Here is a 27349-nt window from a genome sequence, read left to right as displayed (position 1 = left end):
ACGGACCATCTAAGGAATGTATGAATGTAGGTGAGGTAGATAGAGCCAGCGGTTCGACGTTGTGGAAAACACGAAACGATCGACTTGTGCAATAATAATGATGCACTGCTGCGAACTTCATCTAAAGAAGTTTTAACATTCTTTTTGAATCAGATTTGTTACACAAAATTGATAAATAATAATAAGAGCGCTAAAATCTTGTATAGAAATCCTCATAGAGCCGATAACAATTTTCACAGAACTGATAAGAACCCATGTATAGAACAAAAAGATTGCTATCTCGTATTAACAACCGAAAAAAACTAATGAAAATGGAAATGGTCACGGTTTTTATGACCACCATGTGCGGGAACCTCTTTCAGGTAAGGCTTCACAGTGAAAATAAGAGAAAAAAAAAGCATAGAGAAGTTAATAAATTGGAAAATTCAGTTTATTGACTGTCTTTCCTGCTTCCGCGCAGAACCATAGCAAAAATCAAAATCAGTAAACCCAAGAAACCGCAAAGAAACCGCAAGCAGCGGTAAGATAGTGTGGGACCTGGGGAAAAGTGGAATAAGTCAAAAGTGTCGGTATTTTATTCTGATATGAGTCACACTATTCGTAGTTATCATATAAAGAAAATCCTCACGAGTGTCCTGCACGAGCATTCACTAATAGCATTTTTCGACTTTTTATAAATAAGTTCTTAAGAGGGGCGAGTGTGGTGTAGCGGTTAGAGGTTCCGCTTCCTGCACGATCGATCGGAGGTTCGAATCCGCCCTAGTGCTCACCAAGCCTTTCATCCCTTCGTAGTCGATAAATTGGTACCAGACTTGTCTGGGAGGATGAAAACACTGACTTGACACATCGGCTAGCCATCGCAAGTCATTGTATAGACCAGTTACACGTTCGTAAACCTCAAACGATTCTGAATTGAAGTGAATGTGGGGGCGCATCCCAAGCGATTGATTAACGCCAGAAACTTTATCTTTTAAGTTCTTAAGAGGAATTGAATATATATTTGCTTGCTTATTCGGAAATGAATATGATTTTTCTTCTACTAAGATCATTAATAGGGACGTGACAAGAAATGTTGAAGAGAAAATACGAATTTTTGCAACAAAGAGAATGTGTACGTATTAGAAATTGAAGGAAGATGTCTACGTAATGATGAGTGAGGGCTACGTGAAAAATTAGAACTCTTCGTTATGGACAAAGCATTATACATTATACAGAAAACTTAGGAGACCTCTCCTATGGAGATCATTTTATACGACGTCTATGAAAAAGGCAGCTTACACCGAACATCGATGATTCACCGGTTGAGAAAGCAGAATCCACGGAGCGCAACTGATGTACAAGTTCCGAATTCATGTGTGAAATCTAAAAAGAGTACCTTTGGGAAGTAATAACTTCATGTATGTAATTTTGTAAAATGTGAAACAATAATATAAAGTGAAAGAATGTTGCAAATTCGCAGCACAGAACTACCTGTTGTTTTTCCTTTTCATCCCAATCTGAAGGTGTTTTGCTTTTGACAATGGATGGTACATAGCTGGAAAAAGATTTCAGATCAACGAATTAGATAAAAAATTCTTATAAAATAAATGAAACGCGTACCAAACAGCACCGACACCAGCCCATTTCTGAATAGGAAGCAACGTAAGTGATGGATATTCGCTTTTGAGTTTTGCAAAATTTGCTCTGGCCGCTACAGTAGAATGTACAATTTTCAGGACACCACCGAGTAATCTGATGAACTGTTGTACATGATCCACATGAGACTGTAATGCTGTAAGAAGACCTAATATCCAGGACTAAGAAATGAGTAGCATACAGTGTGATCAAATGGACTTGATTTGTAGTGTAACTGCGTACACAGTTGCGCCCGAAATAGCGTGGTGGGACCTTCGCTCGGTTCTCTGAAGTCCGATTGGAGCTGACGAGGGTCCCAGTGCGTGTGCAACCGCATGCGCAATCGCAACAACACGTCAGGTCGTTCCGAGCTGATTATAGTAAAGAAGGACAAGAAGAATGGTGCTTACTTGCTGCGTGCTCAAGCGGACAGAATCGAAAAGCGGCTCCATAGCTGCCTCCAAGTTCAATTATATGAATACCCAGAGACTGACATTCTGCTACTACACCTTGTCCTAACTACAAATTTGAAGTGGAATCCTCTTTTTAACAACAACAACACAAACGACAACGAATCCTAACCCATGAGTTCAACGAGTCACTATATTCAGCCTCATTGCGGAAAATGTTTTCAGCACGTGCGATAGCATCCTTATTGATCTCACCCTCCGATTTTTGACTCAATTCCCGGAGAGTCTAAAGAAAAATTAGTTTTAGACACCACATTTTTATCGACGATCGAACTTAAATAAATGGCTCTATGAGCAAATGAATTACACCAGACCTTTGCTGCTTCTTTTGCAGCAGCATATCGATACTTGAAAATAAGTACTGTAGGAGCTGTATATTGATTTTTGCAAACTTTGGTGGCAAATTCAACAGCGTTATCCATGCCAATGATTTCGATTTGTGGAAATGAAGAGAGACCTTTCAGCATCACTTTGCACTAAGCAGGAATAATTGAGAACGTCTTTAAACGCAACTTCTATTCTACTTACCAGTAAGTATGAGTTTTCAATAATGTCGGTGATACCTTTGCTTGTTATTGTTTGTGTGGCGACCCACCACGGTAAAGTTTCGAGTTTTTCTCGATACGAAAGTTTATGTCCCTCTACGGCTCGGTGAAGCGTCTGAATAGAATTATCCGTTCACATGTGGTCAGCTTTGTAATGGTGTTTCGAAAAAGATATGGATGTAAATGAACTCACAACAACAGGTGCTGCAGGAATGCCTAACCATAGTGCTAGAGGGAGCGTAACGCTGTCCACTTGTGTGAGAACATGTACGAGCACTTCTGCAGGCTCACGCAGAGTCAAAGCAGCCATTGCCTGAAAGGACTTATATCTTTATATTTGTTTATTGCGCTCAATGGTCTGCCAAAAGATGATGCAGCAAGGATAAACACAAAACAAATAAAGTAAATACATGAGGAAAATAGAAAGAAAAAAATATAACGAGCAAGGATCAGTTCCGTGCACGATTCCGGCCTAGGTAATTTAGTACTCAGATCCAGCCAGACTTGGGAAAGAAAGTTAGAAATCTAAGAGTTCTGAAGTTTTCATAGTAAAAGCTCAGGCTTTAGATATAGTCAATTCAAAACGGCATGAAACTCGGTGCAGTTGCGTAAGCGGCAACACTCAAAGCGGTACGGTGGAGCGTAGCGGTTAAGATTGAGCGGGGGATATGTCGTTTTCACCTGACTATAAAAACTTGTTTATATGTCTAACTGGTATTGGGGACACATAAAAGGAGAACGGGTATCTTTGTAATATCGGTCTCATGAACAAAAAACGCCTAAATTATAATATTGGTGAAGGGTGCACACACGAGTTCCTCACCAATAGTCAAAGGGACCATTCACTTCAATGATGTGTTCGACCATACCGACACCGGTCTAGTTCTAGGTAGAGAACTTTACTGCAAAGAAGCAATTTCCCATTTGTACAAAACCCAGCGTTAGGCGAAATCGCAGAACATGCAAGCATTAGTAAGAAATAGTATTTGACAACTCTTAACTACATAAGAGGAGTGAATTTATTCAGTTGTCACAATATCTTGTGAAAATTAATAGGCTGAAAGATTAAACAAACACCGATCCCACATGGAAGTGTACGAGTTCGTAAGAAATATAGAGTAGTACTTCATTTCATCTAACTTTGTCGAACTCAACTTCATTCTATGGTTACTAAGTAAAGCAAATGTGACTGGAAATGTTCCTACCAGTATCGCTGTCATATTCGCAAGAAAAAAAAGACTTCAGACACGCAGGACATTACTGATGTCAGCAGAACAAAAATGAACATTCATGAAAATAGTAGAAGTTAAAAGGATAAAGGATGAAATCACTGGCGTGTCAATCCACTTGGGATGAGCCAACGCGTTTTATTGCAATTGTAATCGTTGAGGTTTTTGGGATGCATGTTGAGCTATACAATGACATCGGAGGACCAGCCGATGATCAAGTCAGTGTTTTTATCCTGCCAAACAGGTACCAATTTATTGACCCAGAGGGATGAAAGGCTTGGTTGGCACTAGGGGGCTTTCGAACCATGGACCGTGTGGCTACGATGGACCTCCAACCGACTGCGCCACCCCCTCGTGGGAATTTTTGCAAAGAAACAAGTTCAAAATAACACTAAGTACGAAAACGTAAACGTGTCATCGATCCCACCTGACCAACGGTGTGAAGCCAAAACGGATGTTTTTTTCTTATCTCAAGAATCTTGGAGACCATATCATTTTGTCCAAGGATAGTCGATCCAACAACGGCCACCACTAACAAAGGTCTTCGTCCAGCAGCGACATCTTCATCCAGAATACGTTCAAAAGCATGATGATTCTAAACAGAAAGAGCATACGGCTAGGAACGGATAATAACAGCATTTTATGGGTTTGGATTTGAAATATGTCTTTATCACAGTAACATGATCATTCACATACAATCCTTCCTTCGATTTCGCTCATGTCTCCTTCGAGTTTTGGCAAAAGCACAACATCAGCAATACCAAATTCCGTGGCAATGTACGAAGCCAGATCCATGTGAAGAGCCGGTGTAACGTAGATCACTGGTGCACCCTAAACGAAAGACATCAGAACAGCTACGAAACGAATGACCGTCTCCGAAAACTGAGAGTACAGTTGCCGCCAAGCGCATTCGTGTAGGCTGGCTTGGACAATTGCTCCTTCCGTACTAGACACGCTCTTTCTTCTCTCTAACCTGGCGAATATCAAAGTTGCATCACCCACACACGGTTGAACCCGTTCGGCGCCGGCTATATGTCAGTGCAAAAAAAAAAACAGAACGGAAATAAAGCAAAGAAGCATGGTCGGTCAAATCAACACGAAGAACGGTACAGTTGGGCAAGCGGCTGAGCTCAAAGCTGTGTTGTGGAGCGGTAGGATCTAAAAGGACCTTTGGTAACACCATTCGTCGCCGCAGTTCGCGATGGTCCTGCCTCGATCCCAATTGCTAGCTCCACCGCATCGCTTGCGTGCCATTAAAGGAAGCTGAATTATGGTGCGTTATAGCGTATGCGGTTGCGTACGGACCCATACAGTTTTCGCCTTCACTTAGGTGGTTGCAAGCGTATCATTGTAGCGGTGCTAATGCTTAGGACCTAGGAGGTGAGTTAAGCGAGGATCCCACCGCGCAGATGTCAAATGTACGTCCCATACGCAACATGATGGGACCTAATGCGAATAAGGAGGATTTTTGACCAGACTTTACTCTATTCCTGATTAAGTCTACAATTCACCTGTTCAACAAAAGCCTTCCATCCTTTGCCAACATAGTCGCTACCGTAAGTGTCCTTAAGAGCCAAACGAATTGCGTGCCCTGTGAAGATTTTCGATGATTAGGATTTCGTACAGAGTCTAATACGTTGATTCTTTGGATACGCACCGATTCCGTTCCTAACAGAGAGAGCCAATGTAGCTTCAGGTTCAGAGCAATAAACATTAGCTTCGGGGAACCTAGAACTCAGCAAATAGCTGGCTATATGAATTTAGTCCATAAATTCTTTTCGAACGAGCACTGAATCTCATAGCACAACCACTAAAGATAACAGATGAAAGCTAATATATGTATTTATACTTTTCTTTCAGCTACATGAACAAATGATTTCGATTAAGATTCGCTTGGAAAACTGAATTTAATGTAGTGTGAACAAACGAGAAGATATTACTGTTAATATAATAAATCTTGATCTAAAAAGAGATTTATTGGAATATCGTCCCACATTTGATATGATCATGATAACACTCTACCTGAACTGTTGACCTAACGCTTGACTAGTATTTCCATATAACCACGAAGCGATACTCTGCTTATGCTGGCTGCTAAGAAGATCTATGTAAGCTTTGAGTGATGACGATGTGATAAGTGTCCTTCCGAGGTCAGAGAGGTGTTGGCTTTCTCGAGAACTAAAGCGAAAAATCTGGATAATTATTGATGGGAAAACTGATTTGTAAGTGTACGTAAAGACTCGTATGTTAAGGTTACCGAGTTTTTGTTAGTTGTGGTTGAAACTGTGGTGATGCCTCTTTACCGACCCATTCATCCGAGATAATTAGATTTTGTAGTTGCTCTAATACAGGTGATACATTATATTGTGACATACGGGACGTCTTCCGTGATAATGGCTTTGTCTAAATGATAATCTATTTCGTTAAAGTATTTTGGACCTTCAATCAAATAGCACAAAAATGAATATGGTGGTCGGAGCTGTCTGTAATGTTCTACTAATACGATGGATGATTATGCTCTGAGATGATTTGCGCCATACCGGAACTGCATTCTTAGTCGATCCATCTTCCACACCGCTATCGTGTGACCTTGTTGAGGAGGTATGGGAATCAGGGCTGTGTTGAGACTGTTGGTCAATCTTGCTGAAAATGTGGCAAATTATCCCAGAAAAATACGTTTGAACAAAAGTTATATGGCTTCTAAGTGCTTCTCTATCTGGATGGGAGCAAAACCATAAATATCTGTTAGTGTTTTGGGAATACAATTATGTAGCACTTACTATCCTTTCATCAATTACGACGGTGAGCACGAAATATAGTGGTAGGTCGAATTAAAGAGTCACCGCGAATGTAATCGAAAATTCATAGCGGCTCAATCTGCGCGCGGTTGACCATATCCCAAGGGAGGCAGGCAGTCAGTGAACGCACTCTACTTCCACGACTCACTCTTCTCTCACCACCGCTATGACAAACACTAACTGAATTAAATTTCTACTTAGTTCCAGTTAAAGCACAATATTTCGCTCCAAAACAAAGATGTGATTAAATTAGGTGAGGTACTGTTTCAAATGCGGGAAAAAATAGGGAGCAGACATGATGAAGCGAAGAAAATGATGGTCGTAGTGATAGATAATAGGTTTTTGGCACTCTTAATAAACATGACAAGTGAAGTGAACTTCCATGGACTACGCGGAAAATACTGGAGAAAAAACTTCAATGTATTGTGAATCTTCAATTCCTTAAGAGATTATAGACGGACAGAACTTAGGAGGAAGGCTAGAGAGGAGAGTTCAAGTAGAGGCTAGTAAGAAGCAAATAAAACGTAGCCAATGAGAGTTAAGGCTAAAAACATTTGGTTAAGAACAGAAAATTAATTTTCCATGAAGTGGAGCTCTGGATAAGAACACTGAACACACTAAACTGTAGAAATGGATTATTGGTCACGGATACCACCTAAAACGTAATTGCAATACTTCTTTATATTAATCAAGGTCATCCTCTCTCTTGGACATCTTTTCTGGAGCAAGGTGATAGAGGAGTTCGCGCTAAGAAGCGAATAAAGAAGCCCAATGAAGGGAACATTGTGAGGTAAGAACTAAGACCTTAAGTGTGTTGCTTAATCAAATTTCCTTAGATGAAGGAAGCTTTTACACGCGAAAATAAACAGTAATATAATTATCTGGCGTTATCGAGAGACGAAACGTAAAAGGAAAAACTTCAACGAAAAAATGCATCGACTTTGTTCCGAGGAATCTATTCAAACTTAAATCATTTGTAATGAAAAAACTACAGAAAAGACTGTGTTCGTGACTAGAAATTCTGTTACTTCATGTCAAACGAACGCTTGCACGACAAAGAATGTGCTTCTCATTCTTATTACTGATCATATGTAGAAAAATTACAACCGTATTTTCGTAGTGTTAGGTGTGAAATGCTCAAGCGAGCGACGACAATTGAATAACGGAATAGAATTCCAATCAGGAGTCTTCAAACGTAATCGTACAAGGAACAACGGGACGAAGTATGGCAATAAATTGAGTAATTCAGCAGCTATTCTTCCCTATAAACAATGCCAATTTCTTCCAGCTAAATGAAGTACTATAATCGAATCGAAAATATCGCGTGCTTCAGCAGCTTATTGCAGCGACGAAATAATATATGGCCATTTTCAGTTCTTTTAGGATAACCCCAGTTTTTAAAGGATAATCTGAGTAAAATAACAACTAGAAACAGTGAGCTGAATGTTTGATTATTTTGGTATCTTATATTGTGTGATATACTTTTCTTATTGATTTGCTTGGGGGCTCGTATACGAGTCTGATTGCTACCTGCACGTTGTGGCCCTTCTTCAACCAAACGCAATCACGCGTTCGAGTGTACGCATTGGAAACGTACGAGCTATATAACCTGCACTGTTATATGGCGAAAGATTCCCATACATTGCGAAAAGGTGCTGTCGTCCAGCACATCGCCAAAGCCCATAATCTGAAAGGTCAACTGCCTGAAGGGAGCATGGAATCTTAGGCAACAACCATTCGTTTCGTCACGCTGAACTACCGAACACTAGCGAGTAAACTCCAACAAGCCGCCCTGTCTAGACTTCTGCGATATCGCTGTGTGCCTTTTGCTGCACTGCAGGAAACACGCATGAGAGATCGGCCCGTCATCAGCATCGAAAATTACACCATATGCTGCGGCGATACTGATGAGAACAAAGTAGGTGGCTGCGCAATAGCTGTGAGGAACGATTATAACAACCTGATAGAGGAATTTGGCTCAACGTCGTCTAGATGCACCGTTCTACGACTGCAGGATCGCAGAGGACGTAAACTCTGGATCGTAAGTGCTCACGCACCTACGGAAACCCCCGACGACAAGACTAAGGACGCCTTCTATGACGAACTCAATGCGTTGATGTCTAAAACACCAAGCCAGCAGGTGGTCATTGTCGGAATCGACGCAAATGCGAAGATGGGACTCGAACAGCAATCCGATATGCTAGAAAAATGGTATTATTCAGCGGCGCGCACATCGGTCGTCTGATCGACTTATGCGAGCAGACGAGCCTCATCACAGCTTCTACGTTTAAGAGGAATCATCGACGCCATCAGCTCACGTGGCAAGGCTCAACCCTTTTAACGCCTGAAGAGCAGCGCAAGCGGAAGATGAGGACTCTTAAACTTCAGCTCGACTACGTTCTGACGAGGAACATTCCTCAGCCAAATATTCGAAAATCTAGAGCTGCTTGGGACGTCGCGTTCGACTCTGACCAGTTCCAGTTCTCACCTTCAAGATACGGCTCCACAAGAGAAACCGAGGAGTTCCTCTTCAACCTGAAAATTGACGCAGCAGGTTTGAAAGACGAGGAATGCAGAACGAATTTCCACCGACGTGCATCTATTCATTTTGGAGTGCGGACCAGGAAGAAGTTTAGCGATGCGGATTCCTTCACAAAAAGCATCTAGGACGCTGCTAGAGAAACGCTCCCGGTTCTATTGCCACAGAAGAAGTTTGCCTTTGCATCTGCGGAAACAAAATCCACGTACAATTCTGTACGTGTCGCGCGCAGCGCTGGTGACTTCAACCAGGAAAAGCGTCTTAGAAGGAAGTTACGTCGTCAACTGCAACAAGACCGCGATAACCAGTGGACGTCAAGAGCGAAGTAGTTTGAGAAGACGTGGGACGACAAGAGCCCGCGAGAGTGGAAAGCCTATGCTTTACTAAGACACTATAGCGGCAAAATGAAAAGATGCTCTCCTGTCCTCAACACTGCTAATGGGGTAGCTGTCGGTGAAGCAACCCTTCCAATTTGGAAGGAACACTTCAAGACCTTGCCGAACCGGCAAACACCGTCAGCTCCTGAACTCGAGCACGTTCATAGGCCGACAAATGCGGTTAACGAGGAACCACCTACCGAGTCGGAGGTTCTGGTCTGTATCCAAAGGATGAGAAATGGAAAATTTGGTGGAGACGACGGGATTAGCGCAAAAATGCTGAAATATCTATCATCCGTCTGGGATTCGTAAGGTGGCAAAGACCATTCGTTCAATATAGATAACGAAAAGATACCTAACTCGTAACCTAACTCAATTTTATTCAGTTCCTATCAACTGTGGCGATTGTTAGACGGTTTTCAAACAACGATTCATACTATTCTTTCCCTTGCCTGAACCAGGAATTCCACAGTCCTGTTCACCAGTCCGAAGTTGTTGAGGATTCTACTGGAACTCAAGTTTTCGGACAACGTAGTAGATCTGCTCTGGCTTCACTGATTTCGTTCCTTTGAATGGCACCAGCCAAACAACTGCGAGACAACATGCCACGTCATCAGTTGGTGCATGAATAGTTAAAGGCAGCATACCACGAATCTGACGTGGTGAGTGAATCCACGGTAAAAGCTAGTAATGGTGCTGTAAGTTAAGGGATTTCTGCTCACCTCTCCCTAATCGTCCTACAAAAATGGCGTGAAAACCGCTGTAGTTCTTTCAAGAAACTTCAGAAAACTCCCTATGTATACGTTGTGGTCCCATCAGCAACCTACAACCTATTCGGAGATTTCACTTGAATAGGCAGTCGAGGAGAACCCGCTGGGTTTCGACCGCTGCGCAGGTGGATGCGACGCATGTACAAAGGTGGTGCGTTGCAACTAAAATCGTCGTGAAAACCGGAGTTTCTCACGCCATTTTTTTTACGACGATTAAGAAGAGCGGAACCACCCCTGACCCCGCAATCTACGAGCCTGCATAGAGTTTGTCCATCGGAAATCTATACCACGTCAGATTCGTAAGGTGATGCCTTTAAGGAGAACTGAGAACAGCTCTGTCCTTGAGACATATCAATTCAGCACACGGCCCATCTGTTTTTATTGTGCTGGTACTGACATGCTTCATGCTTGACAGGATGGAGTAAGCATGTTCGGCAGTATATGTGTGGAGATGTTTCCTGGCACGCAACTCCTGTACGCTGGTTCGGCCAAAACCTTGCAATAAAGCAAGTGGGAGGTACAAACGAGACAGTCTTAGCAAATTATCTTCACTGTTTTCAGTGCGAGAGGAAATGATGAGAAAAACGTGATTTCACTCAGCTCTCGTCAGAAATGGTCCCACCAAGTTGTTCATACATTTCCCTTTCTTTACGCAAGTAATAATAAAGAACCCTGTTAGGGTTCGGTAACGCCAGGAAGGATCGGGATGAAAGGACCACTTGGACTATCGATAAGGGGAAAGGCTAGATGATGATCTGCAGCGCAGGTACATTTTCATCAAAAGCATGTGTTTAAAGAAGGCGCAGCAGTTGAGAAGAAATCGTAACAATCTCTGCGATTTCCTCGAGGATCTATACAAGAGATTATAAAGGTACTCCAACATCAATATTGGCTCCAGTAGTATATCTGAAAAACTTCAGATATGGGCCCACGAACCATGAAGAGACGACAACGTTCTTAGTCTACTCCAGTCTACAGCGTTTACTGGGTTCGGACTGGGTTTACTGCAATGGCAAGGACCATCTACGGAAACCTACAAAACTGTTCCTTCTTACAAGGTTAGAATCTCTCAAAGGCAGCATACCACGAATCTGGCATAGTGAGGGAAACCGCTGGACAACCTAGGGAAGAGGTCATTGATTGCGGAATCACGAAGGGTTCAGCTCATTTCTCCTTAACCGTCCTAAAAGACGGTGTGAAAGACTCCATTTTTCACGACAATTTCAGTTGCAATGCACCACCCTTGTACGTGCGTCGCATTCACTGCGAAGCGGTCGAAAGCCAGTGGGTTCGTTTCTGCTGCCTATTCACGTGAACCCTAAGAATAGGTTGCAGACGGGACCAGAGCGTATACCCAGAGGAGGGTTCTGGCGTTTCCCGTAGTTCTTAAAGCTGTTCCCAGCCCGATTTTTAAGACGAAAGAAGAGGAATGTGCGGAACCACTCTCGATCCCGCAATCCACCACCCCATCTCTGGCTCTTCTGACGAAGAAGAAAGAAAATTTAAAAAAAAAAACGTAGAAAAAAGCCCGCTTCTAGTTACCAAGGCCCAACAATAAGTAAAATAATATATAGAATCGAAGTGTCCACCTATTGACCACTTTCAGGGTTGTGCGAAGAAATCTGAGAATTTGATTTGAAAATCACTTCACCAGCAGCGGGCAACTTTGGACTGACACCCGAGCTCGGGAAGCTATGTCTCCCTTTTCTTGACCTTTTCAAATCAAAGAAGATCTTGGATCCAGTTGATGCCACTTGATGCGGAATTGATGAAAGCCCGGCCAACCAATGCATCCATAGTGGACTCATTCTTGTATGAGTGTGCATGAGTTACATATCCACATTACTACCGCAAATCCATATTTTTTTTATATCAACGTTTATGGTAGGAGACGAGTGCAGCAAAATGGTAGAATCTCACTCAATCTATTCTGCTCAGCACTAGAAAACTGCCAAAATATGAAAAGGGAGAATACGAAAGTTAATCCAATAGTAACACTATAAGAAGGGAAAACATGAAAGTGAAAGCGAACGCTGAGCAATTTCGCCAGAGAAAGTGTGGAACGAGTAATATTCCACTGAATCTGATGGAGATGTTCATACGAAATGGAGAACATTTACGCCCAACAGTACAATTATTTACCAACCAATTATTTACTTGCCAATGTAAATAAATAAATAAATCTGCATGATGGTAGGTGACCTGACTCCAGAGCCAAACAGGAAGAAACGAGTAGCTTAGGGAGCATGCGCTGTCACTGAAAATAACAAAAAAAAGTCTTAAGTGCAGCCATATTTGACATAAATGACATGCTTCGCTTTGAACTACGCTTTAAAAAAAACCTGAATGCTTCGCAATCAAGAGCGTAACGTGGTCAATGTCATAAAAGCTCTATCTGAAGGGCAGTGCTAGAAGCATTCTTTTCGAGCATATGAAAGAGATGTTTCCGAGTTCTACCTTAAGTCAAAAACTAGGAATAAGGCGCGGCTGTATTTGCAAAGGAAAGTGAAGTTGGGTGAACAGGAATTGTGGTGTTTTTGGCTAGAAATTCTAGACACGAACCACACATAACTAAGTTCTACGCGGCTGAAACAATACAGCAGGAAGAAATCGAGTCATCCTTCTTCACGAAATCTATCAAAGAAAAACATGATGTTATTCGTTTCGCTCAGAAAACGGCAGCGACGCGAAGACACTGAACAAATGATATCGCACGCAAAAGCGACGTATGGCATAGGAACGAACAAGTTGAAGAATAATGGGGGCAGAGGTGATACTGATGATGTGAGTGATTACAAGATATTCGAAAAAAAAAGCAGGGATGTCATTTTTCTGAGTGTACTTGTACTGTTTGGAATAATTGGCTCAGGCCTGGTCCATTTCTTCCGAAATGAAGGCTTATTTCTTGTTCATAAGCAAACATCAAATTAGTTCCTCGGGCTGGTGAGGAGGCATCACTGGTCTTCGAACGCTGGCTTGTGAACGAGGCGTGTGCACAAGGGTGATGCGTTGCAACTGATTTAGTAGGAAAGAATGCCATTATTCACGACGTTAAGGAGGAGTAGGGCGGACTGAACTGGTTTCCGTAATCTACTATCTGAACTCAAAGGTTTCTCTGCGGTTTCCGTACTACGTAAATTTCGTGATACGCTGCCTTTAATTCGAATCTCAGTTACTAGTCTGAACGTCCAGCTAACATCAGACTTCTTGTGGTGCACGCCTCGCGCCCCTTCACCCTTCACTGGTCAGCAAAAATTAAATGTAGAGGCATTTTCTTGAAAATTAGATTTGGATTTTTTTCAAACGGCGCTTCTTTCGTTCTTTCGATTTAGAAATTTAAGCACTCACGAAATGATCATGAATTTCCATGGCCCTAAATTCGTCAGTACTACAATATATTTGGAGAGTATTCAAGCTTGATTTTGTACCTACATATACTCCCTCGATTCTGTGAAAATTAAGAAACTAATTCGAAGCATGAATTTCCCTTCTTTTTTCTCCAGCAACAAGCGCAAAATAATGTGCTAACATGAAATGACATGAACGTCATCATCGTACTGATAAAAATAAGGTTCCATGTCAGAATCTGTTGGCTATTAAAGTAGCCGAAGTCACGAGGCAAACGTGCGGTGGGAATAGACATGCGGTAGAGTGATGTTGACTCTTTCGACGACTTCTGTCATGTACGGTCTCATCGACAAAACCTTCTTTGTATTCTTTCCCATTGGGATTACCTCGATCTCGAGATCGAACGATGCGGTCCACTCGGAGGTAACGCGATTAAACAAGAGTTCCTCATTATACTGATAGAAGCACTTGTTTTGCTCATTGCAAATGAGGTTCGCTGAGTGCCGCATGTATCCGCGTTAACATGCATTCGCATTTGTGGGAACGGCAGTTAAAATTAGGCATATTGCAGATAGACATGGAAGTGGTGCGGGAACGAACGCGTTAGGGCTATTACCACGATTGTGTCGTGTAGTAATCATAGGTGGTTGTTCCAGTAGTGCAGGTTTGTTTAGCATGTCTGAGTTTGTACATTGACCAGACTAACATAGCCAGAATTACGGCAAAAATATAAATCACTACTGCTAGGGTAGTGAGTGCTCCTGCAGGCCAACAGTGAGGGTTGCCTGGAAGAGCTTTTGAGAGAAAGAAGTGATGATCGCAGAAGTCTGGTCGATTGCGTGTTGTCTCAAGTGTCTCCATGCTGTGGTTGCCTAGCATTATGAGCACAACCTTTACCTGATCGTTGTGAGGGGATATTGGTAATGTGTATGTGAGGTTTTTTGTGAACTTATTGAACGTTCGGCAATGGTCATCGAAACATAGCTGGAAGGAACCTTTTGGAGGTGCAATATTGATCTTTGCTTTCATGCAGGCTATTTTGGGGACACGTTCAGCCAATGTTGGAGATATTATTGACAACACAGCAATAATAGTTAGTTAGTCCAAGAGATGTTCGCGGAATAGTGTAGTGAGCACCTTCCAGTCCCAGTTCGTAGTCTTTGAAAATCTTATACACTTCTGTTCCTGAAGCACAAGCTGCAAGTTTCCTCCTTTCCTGGTTAGGTTGATGTTGATCTTTTTGGGTGCCTATTGTTGCTCTGGAGCACTTCAGATTGCCGAGGGGAAAATTTTGTTCAACGGAAGGTGAATTATTTTTAGGTGCGGTAAAAGTACTTTGGCGGATCTAACCGAACCGTCGGTGCTGTATATAATTTCCGTAATTCTACCATGTGACCAGCACCCTCTGGGTATTAGTTCTTCTTCAATCAGAACACCTATTTCTGGGGTGCGGGACAAGAGGTACCCGTGAAAACCGGCTGACCTCTCCTGTCCTCCTTTCAGCACCGCTCTCCTCTGCGTAATTACGGCTGCCTCTCCACCGCTAGATATCCTCCACGACCTCCTGAGACCAACTACACCCCGCCCCCTATTGCTCTCTGATCAATGCTGCGTGCGACGTTCGCGCCGCGACGAAGCGGTGGATAGTGCGAATATTATAGGGAGTGGGAGTGAAAAACGAATTGCTACAGCGAATTCTGATGTACGGATTTTGTGCTAGTAATAGTAAACTAAGCGCATATTATAGGGAATAAAAGCAAAGAAGTAGATCCTTCTATCCAATGTAATTTTACATAAGCAAACATTATCTCAAAAAGATGCTCCAGGGAAAATAATAACATGCATATATTTTCACACATCTCATTATTTAACACATTTTATGCCCTAAGTCTTCTATATAAACTAGCAGTGCATAAGTATGTGTTTGTCACGATGCCATCCAACGAATTCGTGTTCAAATTTGAACTGCAGCAGCTATAATAGCAGCAACTTAATGCATTTATTACTTTGTATACATTCTTTAAACTCTTTTCTACATTTTATCTTTTCAAAATTTTACTTAAATATAATGTTTATACAGAGTGCATGTCAAATATTTCAATAATTGCTTGTACGTTTTATGCAGTTTTATATAATAGAACTTTGTATGGTTCTTCAAACTTCTTTCTACATCGTTTTATCGCTTCATGTCTATTTATTCTCTACATAAAATCAATATGACAGGTTAGGCGTATTAGTGGCGAACAGAGACCTTTGTATCTTCGAGATGTACCTTTAGGTACAGTGTATGTCCGCGAGACATTATTCGCGCCTAGTTAATCGTTGGATGCCAGTTTTACCCAGCTAGATAATCAAAAGGAAATCTTTAGAAAGCGAAAAAAGTGAAGAAGGTAGCATAACACCGATCAATGGGACATTTTTGAAACATCTCTTACATTCCCAGAGGAGAATGAGTGTTTTCCACCTAACAATTCGAAACTGGATAATTTCATTTTCACTCGCATTTCTAAATCTAATCTAATCACTTAGGCGAACCTATTTCATTCTTTCTTTTTTTTATATTAACTTACAAGCACACTTTATGTAGACCTTCGAACAACATCTCACCGACTTCACCGACTAGCGGGGTTGGTAAACCATCGCGTTCTTAAAGACTGTCACCAAGGCGAATGAGATCTACGCACTGTGCAGTATCCTTAAGTACTGGTGTGTGGATAACGTTAAGGAACTGCATGTGGGACAATCTTATAGCTCACAGAGTGTTACGAACGGCAAGAAGTCATTGGTAATTGATAAGCACTCATTTAAGTCTTTAAGTCTTTAAGAAGTCTTTATGAACGCGGTGGTTTACCAACCCCGCTAGTCGGTGAAACTGGTCAGTTGTTTTCCTTTTAAGGTCTTGCGTGGTGTACTTGGAACAATATCGGAGGTTGGCGAGGAGAGGGGAGGAGTTTGATGGGATATACATGGTATCAAAGACCTCGAACCATTTTCAGACCTTTCAAAAAGACGAGTTTGTCGAAACGTCAGGCCAATAAAAAAGTTTCACCTCGTTGGCATAACAAGGATACATAAATACACTTTCCTTTCCGTTCGATTTTAAAAGCGCATCATATGAGCTGTAGGCGCGGCGAAAAAAAATCATCGTACGAGCGGTAGACACGGCAAAGTGGGGGGAAAGGGTGGCGTGGGCGGGGCGTCTTGAAGACGCAGCACAACAGGAGCATTCAGGCTACTGTAGCGATTATGACGGTATCAGGAGACGAGCGGTGCAATTAACGACGCTCATTAGCCTCCTGGATGTGCGGCAGCACATCATACGGGTACCTCTTGACCGTTCCCCCTATTTCTGGGACTGATCTTGGTAGGTGTCTGGGTTGTTTGAGGTTGATTTTTTGTGTTTCTCGTAATGAGATCAGATATCCAACATTCCATTTCTCCTAGAATTTATTGGCTATCATTTTTGATGTTTGGAATGCTTCAAGCGCCTGTTTTTTTTTTGTTTGGATGAGATTAGGATCGTAGTCAGGATCGCCCGATACATCTGCAACTTTGTCTTTCGGAAGCGAGTAGTTGAAAGTTCCCTTCAAAAAATCAACGGGTCTCAGTGGTATCTCTGCGACATCACTGGAATTCAGTTCCGTAAGAGGTCTCGTGTTTAGAATTTCCTCAAATCTAGTGATCACGGGGCACATGTCTGCTAAACTGAAGCGTTTGCGCACTATTGATTTATTAAGCGCTTTCTTGGTTAAAGGCATCACTGCACGAATCTGAGGTGGTACGGATTTCAGGTGGAGTATTCTTATACGGCCTAGTGGATTATGTGAGAGGGGTGATTCCGTCCATTTCTTCCTAATTGCCGTAAAAAACGGGCCGGAAAATGCTGCGCGTGCACAAGGCTGGCGCGCTCCAATCGGACTCCTTGTAGAAAATAGCGCGCCGGAACGCCCGAAGCCGTATCTTCCGGGCCATTTTTTACGGCAATTAGGAAGAAATGGACGGGATCACCCTTCTCTCCTTAATCTACGGTCCCGTATACGAATACTCCACCTGAAATCCGTACCACCTCAGATTCGTGCAGTGATGTCTTTAAACCGACTAGTCGTTCCCATGCACCGCCCGTCCAGGGGGATCCAGGAGGATTGAAATTCCAGTTCATTCGTTGGGATGCACAATATGACATAAGAGATCGACCATTTTCGTTGAGGTCACAGAACATTTTTGTGATAATGACTTCACCAATCTTGAAGTTGGTTCCGCAATCTGAGCGGACAATGTCTAGAACTCCTCTGCGTGAGACGAATCTTACGAAACAGTTGAGGAATGCTCCTGCCGAAAAATTTTCTGCTGCTTCTTAAGTGTACTGCTCGAGTTGCAAGGCATGTGTATAAACAGTACATGTATACAAGTACATTTTCTCGAAGTTCTTGAAGTGAAAGGACCCATGAAGTCACATCCAACATTTTGAAATGTGCTGGACTTTATAATCCTGTCCTTTGGTAGTGGAGGCATGATCGGTGCTCCGAAGGGAAGACCTTGGTGTTTTCTGCAAATGACGCAACCTCTTGGGAATTTCCTGAATACGTAAGAGAAACGCAAAATCCAAAAACGTTGTCTTGCGACTGAAAGAGTGTGCTCTTTGCCACAATGACCATTTTTGATGTGAATATCCTGCACGATCAGCCTGGATAATTCCGAGTCCTCTGTGATATAACTCGGTGACTTTGTGTCATATGGAATTGAGGCATTTCGAAGACGGGAGTGGTGCCGAATGATTCAGTCCTCGTCGCGAATAATCAGTTTATCACGAAATCGCTTTTTTAGGGCGTCAAGATCAATACTTCTGTGTTCATGACTAATTAGAAGCCGTTCCGCGTTGACCATATCCGATGCGGTGATTTCAAAAATGTTATCAAATTTGTCGACTTCTGATACCTTTATCGGTGACGAGCGATTTTGATTGGTTTTCGCAACCCAATTTTTCACTATTTTGCAGTTAAGTATGTAGATTACGGCTGAGCAGGTTCACGCCCATTTCACCCTAACCGTCCTGAAAACGGGCTTGGGAAGCGGACGTCGAATTCGAAGTTTCTTAGCAGGCAGCTTTTAGCGACACCTTTGTATATGCGGTGGTTGCCAAAGCAGTCTGCCCATTGGTTTCACTGCAACAGGGTGCCGGAGAAACCTCTTTGGTTATCATCCGCTCGCTGGGAAATGAGGCGCATATACAGGGCGCATTTTGAGGTGTCTCGTGGGAGAAATCGCAGTTTTTCGTAAGAGAAATCGCATCTCAGAATTCCATGGCCGTTTCCTACACCGTTTTTCAGGACGACTAGGAAGTTGAACGTGAAGGAGCTCATACTCGTCATCTACGTCCTTATATTTTCCTGCAGAGATTACAACATCGTCAATTTCATGATGTCCTGCCTTTGAACAGTTTGCTAACAGGTCAACAGGTCAGGCAAAGAACTCTATTGCTCTATAACGACGTATGTCATCATTGTGAGTTTAGGCGCAATTCATAACGATGTGTCTGGATTTATGAAAGGAGAAGTATCCCTGAGTTTTCATCGTGACACTTGTAAACTATAGTGGTGGGCGAAGGTTTGGCAATTTTTTCCTTCCAGCTTTCGCTACGATTTGCTTTTTGTTTTGGTTAGATCTAGCACATAAAGCAGAAGTAATGTAAGAAATGCAATTCTGTCCAACAACATAATCATGCTGTATTATAACGCGCTTGGTCCGTTCGATGTGTGTCACGAAAATACTAAATAATGATTGAAAACTCTACACCAGTGTGGTGTCGAACCATCGCCATGCACCTGAATTCGAGCACTCTACCTTTCCACAATTGTCCAGACCTATCTTGTTACATAAGTTGGCTTTGATAGGCCAAGTAAATTTCTGTCATATGTTAGTGCCAAAAGCCATAGAGTGGGGTAAGACGGGTCCCACTGCGTCGGATTGCTGCGCGGGAGCCCCAACGGTAGAATGGGTTTCTATGACTTAATCGTGTATCTATTTCCAAGCATACTTCCCTGATGCTGTTAACATCCTTTTTTCAAAAAAGTGGAAACACACATGCAAACGAGTGCTTAAATAAAATACTACCAACACACGTTCACATGGTCTGACGTAGAGTTTTATCTTCATCACTACGATGATGATGTTCACATCATTTCATGTTAGCACATCATTCTGTGCTAATAGTTGAAAGCGGAGAAAACTCATACTTCGAATAATGTTTCCAAATTGTGGAGGTTTCAGAGAAACAGATGTAAAACTAAATTTGATTGCTCTCCAAATATAGTACTGACGCGTTTGGGAAGAAATTCATGAAATCTCTCATCTATACCAAAATTTGTGAGGAAAAAATTGAAAAAAGCGTTGTTGGAAGAAAAAAACAATTATAATTTTGCAAAAAATGTTGCTGCTGTTATTTCTTATTGTTCGGTGAAGGCGGGCGGAACAAACACTGCAAAAGTCTGAAGTCCGGATTTAGTTGGACGTTGACTGGTATAATATAATCTAATATATAATAGTAATATAAATAATAGTAACATAATATACAACACAAAGGACAAGGCAGTTTAAATTTTACCGCACTACCTGACAACTGAGCTGGAGCGGTCAAATTAAAAATAACATCCATCAATTCATCTTCGTTAGAATTCGACTGATCTTAATCTTTGACTTCCTTATGTAATCTTTGCAAAAGATCAATTTAGAAGTTTTTCCAAACAAAAATATGGGACGACTGCATAAATGTTGTCTTTCCAACATGTTGCTGTAGTTGCTGATGGTGCAACAAGCCAGGCCTGTCTGAGGTGCGAAAATAGCGGAGTCTGATAGAAAAAAATAATCTCGAATAGCTTTGAAAACGATATCATTCAACTCGAAATGCTGTGGCGAACTCAATTTTTTGTGAATTAAGCAGTATAGTATTGAAATATTTGCATGAAATCTAACCGAAAGCTTCATATTCATCCCTAATATGGAAAGTCATCGAAAGTGTTACAAGTAAGAGGTCAACCATTTCGTGTGCTTTGCTCTAACAATTTCCCGATTTTCTGACCAAATGTGAAAGTTTGAGTCTTTGAACACTTTTCAACTATAACCTTAGGCTATGTTAGATTCCAACTATTGCTTTTGACCCATATTTGGCGTCATTTTGCTCCTTTCTCAACGATATGGTAGTTTTGGATAGATCTCAGAGAGCGAAATACAATGATATGTAAATTGTCCTTAAATTCCTATTTTATGACAAGTTACGAACAAACGAGGGTGGTCGACGGTGCCGTACCGTCACTCACCGTCGGTTTTTCAATGTTCATGCATAATATTGTGCAAAAGCTACATCGAGTTGTTTTCAGAAGAACAGAGAGCTTCGTTCCACTCCTAATTCTTCCGAAAAGTTGTCGAACCATTGTAAAAAAGTGGATCTGCTTCAATTAGTCCAGTCAAAGGTTAACGTTTACGTCCCGCATTGTTCGGATTCTCTTCTCCAACTTCAAAATTTCGAACAAAACATGACATTGCATGTTTCTTTGTTGCACCCTCCCTCAAATCGGCGGTGATATTTTGTTGGTTTGCTTTAGCCTCATTGTGTCCAGTCTCAACTTGTCAAAAGTTGAAGCCAAAAATCACGTCTGTTCATTCCGAACCGCGTAGCATTAATACGAATGCAAGTTATGATATAAATCTACCGCATCCACAAAACCATATTAATCCTCTTCCTGTCTTATTGAGGCTATATACAGCTAGCTGGTCCTGGTTACCTTTATTCATATTCACTTGTTACTGAAGAAACTCGGAAATAAACTGTCCTACTTCTCCTCTAAATATTGCGGTTCCTAATCATTCCCCGCGTTTAAATGTTGAGACGAAACGGAAATGTATTTAATTCGAAGTTCTTTACTCTTTCAAACTTCTACTCTATATAAAACTTCCATTACTTTCCAAACAACACCAAAAATATGCTGAATTCTCTTTATATTAAAGTCGATTTCAGAACCAGAAGATAAAAATTATAGTACCGATGCTTCGTTAAAGGGACTTCAATTATATATGATTTTTTAAATTAAAGTTGAAGAATTAGACAAGCACATATTGCTACTTTTCTTATGTATTTTGCAATCCCTACTTGACTGTGATTTCACAGCTGCACAAGAATTGAACGCCTAAACAAACAACATCGTTCATCTGGCCTAGGTATAAACGACATCGTTATCTGCATGAATTTCTCCCTAAATTGTGTGTATGTTATCGCCGACTCATAGAAATTCCGTTATTAATTGCTCTGACAACATTTCTTTTTTGCTGCTGTAAGACCTCTTCAAGTATTCTGATGACCGAGAATGTCGTTTCACGCTAATGTCAAACTGTTGCAATAGCTAAATACTTTTTTTCTACGCAGCCGATCGGAATATTCATACTGTTAGGTATTTTCGATTTCAAATCCGATAAGTTTTTAAAACTCTGCAAAATAAGAAGGAAAAACATATGCAAAAAAGTAAGAATGGAACATAACAGTGTGATAAAAACGATGACTAGTGTTTAAAAGAAAATACAAGTATACAAAACAGGAAAATTGAGAACTAGTCGCATTAGTAAGTGTTCAGGTACGGTAATCCGAGCCGAAACTCATTCATCTTGAGAGCCTGGCTAAATTATCCTTTCTCCATATACCCAATCCATAAAAGAAAAATAAAGGAAAAGGTAGAAAAATGAAAACGCCGAAGAGGAATGTCACTAGAACGATGGAGAAAGAAGTCTTTCTGGTGTGATATGCGGGATCTCGAAATTGGCGCTGTTCGGCTTCTTAAACATAGATATCGGAAGGGGCGTACTTCTCTAGTATGAGCCTTACCATGCTCAATTCTGCCTAATAATCTAGAAAAAGGTGTGAGATACAGTCTTGTGAGATCGCTGTTCCCCAACGAAGCAGTTATTACGCAGTAGAATGCGGGCAATCCGCAACACGTTCGCGATTCTGCGATCCGGATAGCTTCTACTGTTTATTTGAGTTATAGTAGTTGGATGACGAACGTCGGATCAGGACACAGTTGCTCGCGTCCTATCGCATAATAATTTACATCGTTGTGGAGACGTAGTAACACAGAGCTAAAATATATAGTGATGAACATACCCCATCCGCCATTTATTCGCGATGAAGTTCCAACTTCTCCAACTTCGCGGTACTCTGCTTTTATCCTTATTTCAATGTTGGTTGCGAAAAAAGTTGAAACGAATTACTACTCAGAAGTAATGAATGTGCATAAAACTAACGACTGAAGATCATCTTTGCGAGGGAAAATCAGCGGTCAGTAAAAGGTATCTGGAGGTCGAAGGTAAGTAATTAACTATGGTTTGAGAGGTTTTACAAAATTTCGTCTAGATGCAAAAGTTGGAGTGTGTCGTTGGGTACCAAGGTTGACAGTTAGGTAAGTTTCTTTTTCAAATAGAAAAATCTATGGAAGTCTTATCTAAAGATAGTTGCACTTGCGTCATAGCAACATAACAAGTTTTCTTTCTCGATTTTTACCTTCTTTATTCTCCTTGTCATGGATGAGATAGGTTACGATAGGTTAGAGCCAAACTATTCCCAAGTGAAGACAATCATCTCTTACTTAGGGTTGTTCACTTGAAATTCTGAGATGATGACGGTGTTTTGGGATTTTTGAAATGACTTCCAGTTCAGTTCTGTTTGAGCTATTAAGAGGTTTGCCTACCGAGGACTTCACTGTAATAGCGCAAATATTTTCGTTTTGATATGATACAAGAAGCATACTAAACTTCAAACATTAGTTACGATAACATTTAAGAGAAAGAAATTTCTTCCAGTATAATATTGCACAATTATTGCGGCTTTTTTGTTTTTGTATGAAAATAATCTTCTCCTTTTCGTTAATAAAAATGCTACCGATACCGTCATATTATGCTCTACCAATTCGAGAAATGTTGGTATGCAGCACAGTCATTTCGCGATCTCAATGAACTTATAATCTTCAAAAAAATCCCGCTTCTATCCTACCACACACCCACATTGTCTTCTTTCAGTGGACACCTTTTGGCATTCCTTTGGGTGAACAATTGGCGAAACGCAAATCTACTTTCTTCTGTGGTTTTTGCTGTGAGGCTCGATTCATCCCCAGGGGCGATGATTCTTCAGGAGCGGAGTTTACTCCTTTCGCTATAGCAAATCAGTGGAAATTTGGGCACGCTCTCTTTGTTGTTGTCGCAGTGTTCCTGGGGGTGGGGTTCATCCAGCCAATTTCCATACATTTTCGAGCTTTTGAACGATGGTCAAATGGTTCACATTTAAAGGCATCACCCCACGAATCTGAGGTGGTACGGATTTCAGGTGGAGTATTCGTATACGACATCGTAAGTTAAGGAGAGCAACATTTGCAGATATTTAAGAATAAGGAAAAAATTATTTGGAAGAAAGAGGTTGCGATGAAATTGATCAAGTTTTTTAATAGTATATCGAGGAATCAAGGCTAAAAACAGAGAATACTGGGATCATCTCCTTGGTTAAAGGCATCACTCCACGAATCTGAAATGGTACGAATTTCAGGTGGAGTATTCGTATACGGCATAGTAGATTATGGGGAGGGGGAGAGTGATTCCGTCCATTTCTTCCTAATTGCCGTAAAAACGTCCCGGAAGATACGGCTTCGAGCGTTCTGGCGCGCTATTTTCTACAACGAGTTCGTTTGGAACGTGCTAGCCAAGTGCAACGCCGCATCTTCCGGGTCGTTTTTACGCCAATTAGCAAGAAATGAACGGAATCACCAAGCTCTCCATAATCTACGATCCCGTATACGAATACTCCATCTGAAATCCGTACCACCTCAGATTCGTGTGGTGATGCCTTCAAGTCTTCCACAAAAAGCCTCTGGTCGTCGAAATTTGATGGTCGACCTCTTCCTTCTTTATCTAAGGGGTCTGTACCGCCCGATTTGTGCTCCCTGAAGTATCTTTCAATTCTGCTTTTACCGATTATTCCTTGGCTAAAAAATTCATTTAGATCGCGAAATGATTGTGACGCACTCCAACCTTTCTTGAAGTGATGGAGTATAATATGACGAATGTGGATATGATTTTCAAAAGCATTTTAAATAAGTGAAAGGAGAATATTACTTCTACGGAAAAAAGTCAAATGCAACGCTAATTTTTAAAGAAGAAAAATAAGTTCATTTATTTCATCATAAAAGAACAGAGACTTCATGCAGTTTCGGTACTGTTGGATAGCAAATCCACTTCTGTATCTTATATATCTTTTTTCAAGTCAATATTTCGTATAGTTGGTTATTGTTTTTTTTGAAATAATAACTCAACTTGAAGAAATCGTTAGGGCAAAATTGGAGCAAGTGAAGCATTTAGTAGGACGGAAATATTACAGTGCATCGAATCTACATTTTACATGTTGCGTTATTTCTCGAGTTTCATTAAATGTGCTGAAGTTTTGCATTTTTGCAACTCCACCATATGAAGTTAATGGCTACGATGCTACAAGACGGTAGCAGGTTCAGTAAAACAATAACAAAACCCTCGTTATCAGGGAAACGAAAACAAACCAAATCGAAATCCAGAATAACCACAATTGGGATTGCCCCCTCATCCATAGTTCAAAACACATTAACTTTCAAAGAGTACTGTTGCTGGAACGGGAGAGGTATATTTTCCTTTTTTTCTTTTCTTTTGAAGGAAAGAGAATTGTTCAGTGGGCTGAAACAATGAGCGGCAATAACTGTTGTTCTGGAAAATGTAAAAATGTACTTATAATACATTTCTGGGTTATTGTTCAAGAAAGTTTGTGCAACTGGGGCTAAACGGGGTGAATAAAAAGGTATGACGCAATGCATCCATGGCGCTGGGACCATGTGTGCGATGGGGAGAAGCCGGACCCTCCTCAGATGAAGGGGGTTTAGCTCATCGGGTGCAGCTCAAGTGAAGGGAGTCCTTTCGAAAACTGTCCAAAAATGAAGGGGTAATTTCGCCAACCGTTTAAAAGTGAAGGAGGTCCCTTCCTCAACCGTCCAAAAGTGAAGGGGATCAGAGCACCGGCTCCTACTATCGCATCTATAGTTCGGACTCGCTTCATCGTGGGTGCGTCGCGTCACTGCGGTTGAACCAAGTCTCTCTTTCATACAGTTTGTTCCCATTATTTTTGCTTGTTACGATTGGGTCCCAATTTCAGTTTATTTAATAACAATATTAAAGTTGGAAAAGTGTATTAAAAATCTATTGTAGTAGCAAGGATTATTCTGGACCCCACATGACTACTTTCTCTGTCAATGAGAGCGATATAGCGACTTGATGGCAATCCCAAAAGCCTAAATCATACGAACATATACAATCTTGGAAATCTAAAGGAATGCTAGCGGTCTAAAAATCACTAAGAAAAACGGTTCAACATTTGTCAGCGTTGGAGCGATCATATCGTCGTCATGAAAAAAAACAGCAATCAGATTCAGAAAAAAAAAATTCAGAATACAACCTACAATCCTCAATGTGCTGCAGATATAATGCTAAATGAAAGGCTTATCACTAAATGATAAATATATAATGCAATTTGGGTAAATGATTTTTACGCACCATGCCGTCAATGGCAGACCTCTCCGGAATCGTGACATTATGAGGAGCACCGGGGGAATTTTCGAACATTCTCTTGTACGCGTTATCTTTCCTGGATGATCTGGGACAATCTTGATCGTTACCTCAGATAGAAATCGACATATTTTCGTTCGAGAGCTGTGCAACAGAGAGTGGAGGGCCTTTCAAGATGTGTTCGAGAGATTTACTGCACCAAACACGACAAGCACCAACTCTATGAACTCCATAATTTTCTTTTTTTTTCAAGCTACCAAAGAATCCACTCCGACTCTTTCCTATGGATAACATCTAGCGAGTCATATTCGATAAGAATTGAAGAAGCAATGATGATGTGGAAGATTTGCAATGATGTGAACGAAAAATCGTGCGGAAAGTTCTAAAAGTTAAATGAAAATGAAATCTCTACCCGTCTATACTACTGATAAGGCCGTCAACTTGCTGCATTGTGGAAGCGACGTCACTCGCCATTCTGAAATATGGCATTCATTTAACAAACGCGAGACGAAAATTCACACATGTTTAGACTAAAGCGGGGATAAGTGAGTTCAGGAGAAGCGAAGCATCGGTTGTCAACAAATGATTCGGGATTCGTCAATGGACGACAACCAAAGGGCGCCACATTCTTTATATACAAAATTACGATAGCAATTAGTTGGGCAAATCTATCCGGAATCTTTCCAACAACCAATGAAAGAACTGCAGTAGAAGTGTAGACGTTTTTGTTCTGCGTTTCAAAATACGTTTTAAGAGAAGACGAGGAATTCCAGGGTTCAGGTGCAACAAGTTTGATGTGTATAACATGGCTATACAGTGCATAAATGAGGACGTCCTAGATCCTGCAAAAGTGTCAGTTACGTCATGTTTCCTTGTAGCAAGGCTGATCGATCGATATTGCTATGCGTGGAAAGAGTGGTGTGCCTGGCGAACCCTCAAACAATGAAGAAAGGAGGGGAAACATTTAAACGATTCGTATTTCGCGGTAATAGAGACTTGGTGGGACTAGAAAATGATTGGTTTCACAATAAGAAATGTAGAAGG

At 41.3% G+C, this 27349-nt stretch overlaps 4 protein-coding genes across 7 annotated transcripts; 3 read left to right on the top strand and 1 right to left on the bottom strand.

Moving 5' to 3' along the window:
* Positions 1–480: 480 nt before the first annotated feature.
* RB195_025400 (uncharacterized protein) lies at positions 481–26779 on the bottom strand (the record flags this gene model as incomplete). 4 transcript variants are annotated; one of them, XM_064213524.1, is made up of 18 exons in its annotated part: positions 481–537; positions 771–896; positions 1279–1362; positions 1471–1534; positions 1600–1771; positions 2025–2133; positions 2197–2310; positions 2399–2560; positions 2613–2744; positions 2823–2942; positions 4286–4453; positions 4555–4689; positions 5370–5449; positions 5516–5586; positions 5881–6036; positions 6116–6261; positions 6399–6501; positions 6639–6649. In XM_064213524.1, 18 exons carry the CDS (start codon positions 6647–6649, stop codon positions 481–483), a joined length of 2010 nt encoding a protein of 669 aa, XP_064069409.1. The 4 variants fall into 4 exon arrangements, with proteins under 4 accessions (XP_064069409.1, XP_064069404.1, XP_064069410.1 ...); XM_064213525.1 differs by lacking the exons at positions 481–537; positions 771–896; positions 6639–6649 and adding an exon at positions 26718–26779 and having other exon boundaries at positions 1243–1362; XM_064213526.1 differs by lacking the exons at positions 481–537; positions 771–896 and having other exon boundaries at positions 1243–1362.
* RB195_025403 (uncharacterized protein) lies at positions 8506–8901 on the top strand (the record flags this gene model as incomplete). The annotated part of the gene is made up of 1 exon (XM_064213529.1): positions 8506–8901. The coding sequence occupies one exon, from the start codon at positions 8506–8508 to the stop codon at positions 8899–8901; it is 396 nt and encodes a 131-aa protein (XP_064069408.1).
* Positions 9024–9323, top strand: RB195_025402 (uncharacterized protein; the record flags this gene model as incomplete). Its single annotated transcript, XM_064213528.1, has 1 exon — positions 9024–9323. One exon carries the CDS (start codon positions 9024–9026, stop codon positions 9321–9323), a length of 300 nt encoding a protein of 99 aa, XP_064069407.1.
* Positions 9600–9884, top strand: RB195_025401 (uncharacterized protein; the record flags this gene model as incomplete). Its single annotated transcript, XM_064213527.1, has 1 exon — positions 9600–9884. The coding sequence occupies one exon, from the start codon at positions 9600–9602 to the stop codon at positions 9882–9884; it is 285 nt and encodes a 94-aa protein (XP_064069406.1).
* Positions 26780–27349: the final 570 nt, after the last annotated feature.

The sequence above is a fragment of the Necator americanus genome, chromosome X (genome assembly GCF_031761385.1).
Source record: "Necator americanus strain Aroian chromosome X, whole genome shotgun sequence".
NCBI classification, from domain to species: Eukaryota; Metazoa; Nematoda; class Chromadorea; order Rhabditida; family Ancylostomatidae; genus Necator; species Necator americanus.
The sequence above is the reverse complement of the archived record's forward strand: the minus strand, read 5'-3'. Positions and strand labels throughout refer to the sequence as shown.